Source organism: Zalophus californianus, chromosome 8, assembly GCF_009762305.2.
Source record: "Zalophus californianus isolate mZalCal1 chromosome 8, mZalCal1.pri.v2, whole genome shotgun sequence".
Classification (NCBI taxonomy): Eukaryota; Metazoa; Chordata; class Mammalia; order Carnivora; family Otariidae; genus Zalophus; species Zalophus californianus.
Genome location: NC_045602.1, coordinates 112,190,019 through 112,201,757, shown reverse-complemented (window position 1 = coordinate 112,201,757; position 11,739 = coordinate 112,190,019). Strand labels below are relative to the sequence as shown.

Below are 11,739 nucleotides of genomic sequence, written 5' to 3'. Positions count from 1 at the left end.
CATCTTTTTCTTCACGAATGGAGGCACTCTTTATACGTTCCAGTGAGCAAGTCTTTTGTTGGTTGTTCATAAAGCAAATATAGCTTCTCTTGCTCTGTGGCTTACCTTCTCACTTTCTTAGTAGTATCTTTGGATGAAAGACATTCCCAAATTTAATAAAGCCCAATTTATCACTATTTTTCATTATGGTTAGTATTTTTCTGAAGTGTTTGAAGAAACCTAGCCTAACCCAAGCTTGTGAGGATATTTACCTATTGTTTTATTTATCATTTTAATTTTCACATTTGATTTCATAAACCACTTGGAATTTTTTGTATGATGTTAAGAATCAATATTTCATTTTCTTCCCCAGCTCCATATTCAGTTGACCTACCGCCATTTATTGAAAAGTACATGTCTTTGGGGCGCCTGGGCGGCTCAGTCGTTGAGCATCTGCCTTCGGCTCGGGTCATGATCTCAGGGTCCTGGGATCGAGCCCCACATCAGGCTCCCTGCTCTGCGGGAGGCCTGCTTCTCCCTCTCCCGCTCCCCCTGCTTGTGTTCCCTCTCTCGCTGTGTCTCTTGCTCTCAAATAAAATCTTTAAAAAAAAGAGAGAGAGAAGAAAAGCACATGTATTTATAGTATACCCTGTATTCCACTGTCACTTCTGTCCTGAATCAAGTATCACATATGTGTGGGTCTGTTTCCAGCCTCCACTCATTCCATTGGTCTCTTTCTACTAAAACTATGTTGTTCTGATTTCTGGTCCCATAATACATTAACATAATACGTCCTGATACCTGCTAGAGTAAATTTTCCTTTCTTCTTCAAGACTTTATTGGTTACTCATGGCTGTTTGGATTTTCATGTAAATTTTAGTATGAGCTTGACACTTTTCACTAATAATAATAATAATAAAGGAAAGAAAGAAAGATTTCTTGGAATTTTGATTGAGATTGCATTGCATTTGTAGATCATGCTGAACACACATGAACATGGATTCTACCCATTTTAGGAATGAGAAAATTGAATTTCATTTTAGTAATGAAGTGTGACCCAGGCATTTCTGAAACAAGGATGATCACAAGCCCTGGAGGGGACATACTGTCAGGAATAACTCTTGCGGGGGGTGACTGGAAACTTGGCAAGAGTAGTCCTACGCTCAGTTTGGGAAGAGAAACAGCATTGGCCAGAGGAAGGAACACTGAGGGCAGAGGAAGATGGACTTTCCAGGTCCCTGTGCCTCCACAGAGCAGGAAGCAGCGCCTTTGGCTCATCACCTGCCCCCCTGAGGCTCAGTTCTCTAACTTTGTGGAGCTGATGAACCTAGTCTAACCTTATAGTGTTGGTTTGCAGTTCAAGCGAGATCATGGGGGTGTTCATTCATTCATTCATCCACTCACTCAACAAATGGGTATATTGAATTCCAACTGTACGTTAGGAGTGCCAGGTGAATTAGACGAATCATCCGCTCACTTAGAGGGGGGAAAGAGACAAAATAATGAGGTGATAAAAAAAAATCATAGTAATGATCAAGGGTTATAATTGCCTTGTGGTGGGTGGGGCAGCAGCTTTAGAAAAAGATTTGAGAATGCTTTATAAAGGGGCGGCACACACTTGAGAATCATTCTTATTCTGCTCCCCTCCCCCATTTTTTCTTCTCTAACAAGTAGAGGTCAAAGTAAGACAAATTATAGTTAATTTTGCCCCCAACCCACTACGTTTGGTAAAAAAAAAAAAATTTGTAAGATAAAAACAGCTAATGTTTCATGAGCTTACCCTGTGTCTGGCACTGTTCTAACATTTTTTTATTAAGAGATAATTCACATTAAAAGATACTCACATAATCACATAAAATTCACCTTTTTAAAAAGTGTACAATTCAGTGGTTTATGCAACGATTGGCACAACCTAATTCCAGAGCATTTTTATCACCCTAAAAAACCCCCATCACCATGAGTGAACCCTAATGTGAACTCTGGCCTTTGGGTGATAATGTTGTGACAGCGTAGCTTCACTGATTGTGACAAATGTACCACTCTGGTGTGGGGTTTTGAAAGAGGAGGAGGCTGCATTTATGCCGGGGAATGGGGCACATGGGCAATCTCTGTACCTTCTGCACAGTTTTGCTGTGAGCCTAAAACTGCTCTAAAAAATAAAGCCTATTTTGTAAAAGGGAAAAAAAGAAACCCCATCCCCATTAGCAGTCACTCCCTCACTCCCTACTGCCCCTCTTCCCAGCCTCTGGCAACTACTCGTCTGTTCTCTGTTTCTAAGGATTTGACTATTCTGGACAATTCTTATAAATTGAATACAATATATGCCTTTTCAGTCTGGCTTTTTTCACCTAACATTTTCAAGGTTCATTCGTGTGATCTAATGTATTAGTACTTCATTCTTTTTTGGTGGCTGAATAACATTCTGTTGGATGGATATAACACATTTTGTTTATCCATTTATCAGTTGATAGACATTTGGGTTGTTTCCACTTTGGGGTTATTGTGAATACTACCGCTATGGACACTCATGTACAAGTTTTAGTGTGAATATGTTTTCGGTTCCTTTGAGTATATACCTAGGATTGGAATTCATGGATTACATGGTAACTCTACATTTAACTTTTTGAAGAACTACCAAATTACTTTGTAAAGGGGTGACATCATTTTACATTCCCACCAGCAATGTATGAGAGTTTTAATTTCTTTACATTTTTTGCCATCAATTGTTACTGTCCACTTTTTTATTTGACCCATCCTAATGGGTGTGAAGTGCTATCTCATTGTGGCTTTGATTTGCATTGCCTTGATGACTAATGGATGTTGAGCATCTTTTCATGTGTTTATTTGTATATGTTCTTTGGAAAAATGTCTATGCAAGTCCTTTGGCCATTTTTAAATTGAGCTATGTGGGTTTTTTTTATTGTTCAGTTATAAAAGTCCTGTATATGTTCTGGATAATATAACCATACCAGACAAATGATTTGCGAATATTTTCTACCATTTTGTGAGTGGTCTTTTCACTTTCTTGGTAGTGTTTTTGAATTACAAAAGTTTTAAATTTTTGCTTTGGCTTCTTGTGCTTTAGATGTCACATCTAAGAAATCAACTTACTCCTAAATTTTTTTCTAAGACTTTTCTAGGGCTAGTTCTTAGATTTAAGCCTTTGATCTGTTTTTAGTTCATTAATATATATGGATCGAGATAGAGATCCACCTCCATTCTACCTGGATATTCTGTTGTCCCGGTACCATTTGTTGAAAAAACTCTTCTTTCCCCCCTTGAATTATCTTGGCACCTTTGTCAAAAATCAATTGCCCATAAATATATGGCTTTATTTCTGGTCTCTGAATTCTACTCTAGTGATCCATATGCCTGTCCTCACACCAGTACCACACAGTTTTTATTGCATTGTAGATTTTGAAACAGGGAAGTGTGGACCCTCCAATATTGTCCTTACTTTCAAGATTATTTTTACTATTCTGGGTCCCTTGCATTTCCATATAATTTTAGGATCAGCTTACCAATATCTTCAAAATCATCAGCTGGGAAAATTTTGATAGGGACTGCAATCAATCTGTAGATCAATTGGGGGAGTATTACCAATATTATATCTTCTAATATACGAACACAGGATGTCTTTCCATTTATTTCGATCTTTAATTTCTTTCAATGATGTCTTCTCATTTTCAGTGTACAAGTATTTCTTGAAGGTCAGATTTGCTAACAACAAATTCCCTCAGGCTTTGTTTATCTGGGAATGTCTTAATTTTTCTTTCATTTTTTTAAAAGGTTGTTTTTATTTATTTGAGAGAGAGAGAGAGAAAGTGAGAGTGGGGAGGGGCAGAGGGAGAGGGTGAGAGAGAATCTCAAGGAGACTCATGAGTGAGGAGCCCAAGGCAGGGACCCTGAGATCACGACCTGAGTTGAAATCAAGAGTTGGGCGCTCAACTGACTGAGCCACCCAGGCACCCCCTCTCTTTCACTTTTTAAGGATAGTTTTGCTGGATGTAGAATGCTTGATTGACAGTCTTTTTTTCCCAGTGCTTTTAATATCTCATCTCACTGCCTTCTGAGCTCATTGGTTTCTAAGGAGAAATCAGCTGTGAACTTGTTGAGGATCCTTGTCCCTGATGAGTCACTTCTCTTTAGCTGTTTTGATTCTTGCTTTGTCTTTGACCTTCAGCAGTTTGATTATGATGTGTCTAGGTGTGGATCTCTAAGTTCATCCTACTTGGAATTTGTTGAGCCCCTTGGATGTTTAGATTCATGTTTTTCATCAAATTATTTCTTCAAATATTCTGACTCTCTCTCTCCTTTCCTTCTTGGATGCGTGTTATGCACACAATGTTATGCTTGATGATGTGCCATAAGTCTCTGAGGCTCTGTTCATTTTTCTCCATTCTTCAGACTGCATCATCTCAGTTGACCTGACTCCAAGTTCGGTGATTCTTTTCCTACTGACTGTCATTTGCTGAGTCCCTCTTGTGAATTTTTCATTTCCGTGATTGTACTTTTCAACTCCAAAATTTCCATTTGGCTCTATTTATATAATTTCTCTCTCTTATAATTCTCTATTTGGTGAGACATCATTCTTACTTACCTTTACTTCTTTCCACATGGCTTCCTTTGGCTCTTCGAATGTATTTAAAATAGTGTATTTAAAGTCTTTGTCTGGGCTTCAAGCCTGTTGTCTGGGCTTTGTTGAGGACAGTTTCCATTGTTTTTCTCCTGGATAGGGACCATGGTTTCTTATTTCTTTCCATGTCTCATAATTTTTTTGTTGAAAAAATGGGACATTTTACGTGCCATAATGTGGTGACTCTGGAAGTCAGATTCTCTCTATCCCCAGGGTTTGTTGTTGCTGCTGTTTGTTCTAGTGACTTCTGAGTGAATTCTCTAAAGTCTGTATTCTTTTGCATGCGGGACTGAAATCCCTGTTCAGTTACCTTAGTGGTCAGCAAATGGTTGGGCAGAGATGACCTTAAGCGCCAAGAATGGGTAAGTCTCCCAGTCTTTGCTGAGGGGCAGTCTGTGCATGTTGGGGCATGCTCCCAGCGCTCAGGCCAAGCGCTGGATAACTCTGCCTTCGCCTTTACTTCCTGCTTGTGCCCAGGCCTAAGGCTAGCCAGAAGGGAGAGCTTAGGACTTTCTCAGATATTTCCTACACAGTTGCACAGTCCTAGGTGCACGGAGCCCTACACATACATACGCATGTCCTTCCAGATTCCCAGGAATATGTCAGAGCTTTTTACATCCCCCTATGGACACTCCATTCCTCAGCTTTTCTTTTTAAGCCTTTTGGTTAGCCCAGGTAAGCCTTTTGTTTCCTGCCAAATGTTATCCACCACCTCAGGCTGCCCCAAAGTTAAACAATTGCCTCTAAATGGTTTTTGTCAAATGCCCCCAGGAGGAAAAGCTTTTTGCTTTTTCAGGGTCAGGTCAGATAAAGACAGCCTTGCAAGTGGAGTCTTCCAGGGAACCATAAGACAGGACAAATAACGACAATCCTCTGGGAATGAGGCTTTGAAGGAGATCCTGTGGCTGCCAGGCTGCTGGATCCTAACTAAGTCTACCATGGGGTTGGGGGTGGGGAGAGGGGGAAGAAAGGTCACTTCTTAATAAGATTTAGCCACTTTCCTTGAATAAATGCTTCCTTGATTGCTGTGAGCCTTTGATTAATTTCAAGAATTCTGAAAATGTTGATTCTGATAATTTTTGCCCATGTTGTCAGTGCTTTTATAGAAGAGAGAATTTTCAGAAGCCCGACACTACCACTTTTACTTTTCTAAACCTTTTGCAGATAGCACCTAATTTAATTTTGGCCACAACTATGAGGTAAGTATTGTTATTATCATTACTTTTATTTTATGTGTGAGGAATCTGAGGCACAGAGAGGTGAAGGGACTTGCTCAAGGGCACACAGCCAACAACTCGTGAAGCCAGGATTTTAGGTGACCCCTTTCTGACCTCAACTCTAGCCTCCCCCCTCCCTTCCTAGGCTCTGGACACACATGTTGGGCACACTCCCACCTCAGGGCCTTTGCACTTACTGTCCCATCTGTCTGGGACTTCCTCCTAGCTCGCTTGCTCACCTCCTCCAGGTCTTTGCTCAAATGTCTCTTGTCAGGGAGATCTTCTGCGTCCTCCCACGGCAAAATATGCCTGCCTCACTCCTATCCCCTTTTTCTCCTCATTTCACTTGTCTCCTTAGGACAGACAATTTTGTTACATAAGCCAATAAATTGGTTTTTTTTTTTTTTTTTTGTCCAAACCAGTTTGCACTGGGTTTTCCTTCCTTTGCACACCAAGCATCCTAAGTACTGCGTCCCTGATGAAGACTTGACAGTGAAACCCTCTGAAGACAGGGGCCCCTCCCTTAGCTCCACCAAAGGACTTGGCAGAAAGCTGGGTGCATGGGAGGCCCTGACCCAGAGCAGAACAACCTGCCTTGCAGCTGTCACAGGTATGCTCCAAGAGGACAGCTGTGTGCAGGACAGCAGCTAGGCCGTGGGTAGGCAGAGGGAAAACGTTGATTCTGATGAGCTGGCCTGGGCCTCATCCTTCCCAGTTTTGCCAACCTGGAGTTTGACCCAGCAATTGGAAAACATCTTTTTTTTTTTTCCTTGTTAAAGTCCAGCCAGGGCCGGCCCTTTCTACCAGGCTTGTGAGCAAGGTGGAAACTATGGTGGTTCTGGCCAGGCTGAGGTTTGCATGTCAGAGGCTGGACTGTATCCCTGCCACATCCCTGGCCGTCAGTGTCCCTGACTGCCATACTCATGCCACCTGCTCACCAGGCCATTCCCAGAGTTGCTCTGGCCTGGCCAGCTGGGCAGCCGTGGAGCACCCCACGGAGCGGAGAGACTGGGAGGTGGCATTCAGAAGTCAGCAGATCCAGCCCTCCTGGGGAGATGGACAGACAGGTCAGCAAGGGGAGGCTCGGGTCACACAGGTGTTCAACAGCATCACAGGGCTTGCGAGGCCAGACCGACCAGGGTTTTAACCCAGTTTCCATTCACTGGGCAAGTGCGACCAACTTTGTGAGCCTGGGTCCCCTCATCAGAGGTTACAGTGGTCTGTTCTGTATCGAGCTGTGAGGAGAATGAACTGAGGGTCTGATCCACCCCACGCATGAGGCCCCATCTAGACTGAACTCCACCAGCTTGTGTCACCTACACGACAACCCTGAGAGGCCAGACAGTGAGTGACCCCATTTTACAGATGAGGACACTGATCCCAGAAGAGCTGAGAAGCGCTGCACTTGCCAGGATGAGAAACTGGGCCTGGAATGTCTGGGCCAAAATGGGCCGCAGAGAAAGGAGTAGATCCTCCCGCGGTCTGATTCTCGCCCTGTTCATTGTCTTTGAGCTATTTTGCTCCTCTTTAGTGAGTAACTCATCAGCATGCAAACTCTGTCTTGTCTGGTAGAATTCACTTCCCTCCCTTTTGTGGAGAAACTAGCTTTGCCTCCATTTCTAATTCACTTCTTTTAGTCCATACGAATTTGTGCCTTTTTGATTTTTTCTTTGAACCGGTTCTAACATCTGTCTGATTCCCTCATTGTTTAACAAGTAAAATAAAGTCTTTAACACATGTTCCCTTCCAGATATGTATGAAAATCAGGATTTTACCTTTTTCTGAAAAGGACCTTTAACAGGGCTGTAGAAATCAATGCCAGATCCTTCTGGCAATAGTCCTGTAAATCGACCTTCCCATTGCCCCTTGCTTACCTCCAGTGCTCAGGATTCAGTGCTGCCATGGGCATTTTCTAGATGATGCTCCTATGGGACACTACTTATTACCCTTCACTTTACAAATGAGGAAATTAGGGCTCAGAGAGGCAGAGCAACCTAGCCCAGGTTACACAGCTAAAGCCAACCCTTTCTTCCTCTGAAGCTGTGTGTGTGTGTGTGTGTGTGTGTGTGTGTGTGTGTGTGTGTGTGTGTGTGTCCTGCCTACTTGACTACATTGTAACTCCAGCTCCAGGTGGAGTCCAAAGAATACATTTGGAAATGGCCCGGTGTGTGTTGGGGGTCCAGGTGGTGCTGGGGTTGAAAAGCAGGTTCCAGAGGCCTTGGCAGGTCGCTCAGTCTCAAGGGAACGAAGCTGCGGCATTATAGTTGGTGGTGTCTTTGACTCCTCCAAACCCGAAAGAATGGCCCAGGCCTCTGCCCCTTCTGACATCTCCCTACTAAGAAACGTGCCCAAAGTCAAACCACTTGTAAGTGCTAGAGCCAGGACTTGAACCCAAGAAGTCTGACCTTGCACGCTGAGGTCTTCAACATCTGGACAGAAACCCAAGTTTGTTCTTCTCAGCTTTGTCACCCTGGGCACGTTATTGAACTCCGCTGAGCTCCTCAACCTCTCACCAAGTAGTTAAGAAAATGGAATTGGAGAACATAAGCCGATGCCAGACACATGGTAAATTCTCAATAAATAGCAGCTGCTTTCTAAGGGTTCATTAGCTCAAATGATGAGCCACCGCTTAGGAGCCCCCGCCCTGGGCCAGGCGCCATGGGAGGTACTTTAGTGACATCATCCCCAGGAATCTTCTGGACAACGCCGCTGGAGACACCATTATAATCCCTACTTGACAATTTGATAAGTCATCTGCCCCAAGTTGCACAGGGAGTAAGCACTGGGACTGAGATATAAACCCAGGTTACCTGACTCCAAGGTCTAGACACTTGTCCATCTGTGCATTTGTTCATTTATTCGTTGATTCAACAAATACTTATTGGGAACCACTAGGTATACCAAGCACTATTCTAAGAGCTGGAGGGGTGGCAATGAACCAAACAGATGCCATCCCTGCACTCATGAAGCTAATGCTCTAGTTAGGGGAGCAATAGGCAAAGCTTCTGGCCTCTCAAGATGAGGCTGGTCACCCCTGCCATCTGCCACACCAGGTGGGGCAAGGGCCTGATGGGACTTTGGGGCTGGGACTAGACGTGGCTGAGGTGGGGGGCAGGGGAGAGGATCAGGACCAAGTCTGAGAAAGGATGGATACAAAGATGTCTTCGAGAAGGAGAATGGCCTCAGAAAGGAGCAGAGCAGACCCTCTGACCGCTGGGACTGGGGTTCCCCGAGGACAGTCTCCCCTTGGGGTCAACAGTGCACAGAGCTACAAGCAGGCATTTCCGTGCGTGAAAATTCTGACCACACTGAGGACACAGCCTGCTGTGGGGTCCCCAGTCTAAGGCTCCCCTGAACCTACCCTTAGAAAGAGGACAAGGGAGATAAGCCCCTCCTCACCCTGCCTGGCTTCCCTAGGTGGGCATTTGGGTGGGCCCGGGCGCCCTCTTGTGGCTTCTCTTGTCTCTGCATGGGCCCCCCTCGTGTCCCTGTGGTTGGAGAGGCTTCCCATGCTTAGACCATTTCTCTGTCCCCAGCCTAAACCCTTTCCCCTCCCTGTTCCTTCCCTCCTTCCCAGGCTCCAACTGAAGTCTGAAAAACTCAGTCACAGCTCTCTCACTTTCTCCTGTGCAGACCTCAGAACCTTGAGATTCTCCTGCAAACCCCTTCAATGCTATCTCGGGGCACAGCCATGTGGCGATGTAGTGTATAGACATACTATGGGGTTCAAATCCTGACTGCATCACTTAGGAGCAATTGTACAACCTTACTGTGCCTTACTCTTCTCACTTTAAAAATGAGGGTCATAATAGTTTCTACCTTAAAGAGTTATGGGAATTAAGTAAGATAGTATTGGTCAATTTGTCTGTCAAAGCCTCAATACCATCCCCATCCTGCCTGCCTTTTTCCAGAATGCCTTGTCGGCAGGATTCCCCGGGTTAGATCCAGGCAATGGGAGGCAGCAGAAGCACCTTATTGCTTCTCCAATAGCCGTGGATCCAGAGTTTCTTTTCAGTTTTGCAGCCTCTGCAGATTTTCCCCTGAATACTGCCTTAGGACAAGAGGCAGCTGTGATCATTGCTGGTGCTCTCCTGCAGTTCCTGCAACTCTCTGAAAGCTAGAGGCAGCTTTCCCTAATCTTTACATTGCAACCCATCCGATGGGTTCCCGTACTGAACACTATTAATGATGGAGGGCTTCCTGGAGGAGGTGAGGTTGTTAGAATGACGCTAGGCCAAAAAAGCAGAAGGCTTCCAGTGCTGAATAATTCCATCTCAGTGCCCATTTGGGCCCTGCCCCTCCGCTCACCTCCTCACAGTTTCCAGGGAGACAGTTTCCAGGGAGCTTGGAATCCTCACATTGCTGTCACTTGGCAACCAGGAGTTGGTGGCTGCAGCCACCTCCCATGTTCCTTTCAACATCCTGGGCCCTCACCCTTACCTCTGGCATGGGCTCTGCACTGCCCAGGTAGCGAGGGCCCAGCTGGGGAAGCCCCTTCTACCTGCTTCCTTTCTCAGCCAATCACAGGCCTCACAGGGACAAGTGAGACTCCTGTTGATGGTGGTAAGTGGCCAGAAAGTGCTGGGTGGACCAGGGGCAGGACACAGACAACCCTCTGACCCCAGAGGACCCTCTCTTTTATTCTCATCCATGGAGGACCCTGGAGTTCATGGGTGGACGGAACACAGTACTGGCCCAAAGGGCACACAGCCTAGTGCGAGGAACAGAGCTTACCTCATTCTCGTGATACACAGGTGCTGGAAACTACGCCATGCTGCCCGCTGGGCCACAGACTAGCAAGGCGCGGCTCACCCTTGGGGGTGGGGGTGGGGGAGCTGCGGAATAGCAGAGGCCATGGTGTCCACTTCACTCCTTAGCAGTCATTTCTAAGCACCAAAGGCCACTTCCTCTAAACTCGGCAATTCTCTACCTGAGGGCTTTTCATGCCCCCGGAAGCAGCCCTCAACCAGGGAGTGAGTGCAAAAAACCACCTTAATTCTCTCATCCTCAGTTGGGACAAGTCTGGGAAATGTGTCTCCCAGAGTTGCTGGTCAGGGCTGAGCCCAGGTGCCCAGAGGTACCTGGCTTGATCACATAACATCTACTGGTCACTTCCTAGTCTCCCTTCCCTCACCCTCTTGCTGCTATTTCCTGGAATCAGCTCCCAAATAAACCACTCAAATCCCTGTCTCGTGTTGGCTTCTGAGGGAAGACTAATGCAGGGATGATGATGTATTATAGGGAACCAAAGTTCTGTGAGACTCAAGCTATAATTGTATGCAAAGCAGTGACTGAACCAAGGGAAGGGTGGGGGAGCTCTCTGCCCAGGTGCAGGCAATGAGGGGGTGTCTTGGCTGTAAAAAAGTTAAAAGCAGTAATAAAACTGGCCAGTCTGCTTTTTATTATAAACCAGCCATTCTGTTAAGCTTCAATTATAAAATTCTCCTCCCCATTGAGGCGATGTCCCGTGCCTGCTCCTTGGCACCCCACTAATGCCAACTGCACTGCTCCCCTTGCTGTCCCGTGCCTGCTCCTTGGCACCCCACTAATGCCAACTGCACTGAGGACAGAGAAATTGTGGGCAGAGGAGATGGGGGAAGGTCTCACTCAGGAGGCAGCACTGATCCCTTCATCACACAGGACTAGCCGCATTTCACACCTTCATGACTTTGCGTGGGCCAGTCCCTTCTACGGGAATACTTTTGTGCCTCATTTCCCTCCCACTCTTCCATTACGGTTCAGTGCCGTTGGGCATCCCTCCCTGACTCCTAGCCTGAATTAGATGCCGCCTCTGGGCTTGCACGGACCTCCAAGTGCCCCTATGTCATCCCGTTCTGCGGATGGTAAGTCTGTGGCTCAGAACAAGGTGGCCTCTCCTCGCGACCTAATTTAACATCCGGTCTGTGG

At 45.6% G+C, this 11,739-nt stretch overlaps 1 protein-coding gene across 1 annotated transcript in view; it reads left to right on the top strand.

The window, feature by feature from the left end:
- The first annotated feature begins 10,242 nt into the window (after positions 1 to 10,242).
- The window catches only part of PSMF1 (proteasome inhibitor subunit 1), a 44,876-nt gene continuing 43,379 nt past the window's right edge, over positions 10,243 to 11,739 (top strand). Inside the window, exon 1 of the mRNA XM_027622231.2 lies at positions 10,243 to 10,395. Within this exon, the coding sequence (XP_027478032.1) occupies positions 10,390 to 10,395 (6 nt within the window). The 5' untranslated portion in view covers positions 10,243 to 10,389. The remainder of the gene's footprint in view (positions 10,396 to 11,739) is intronic.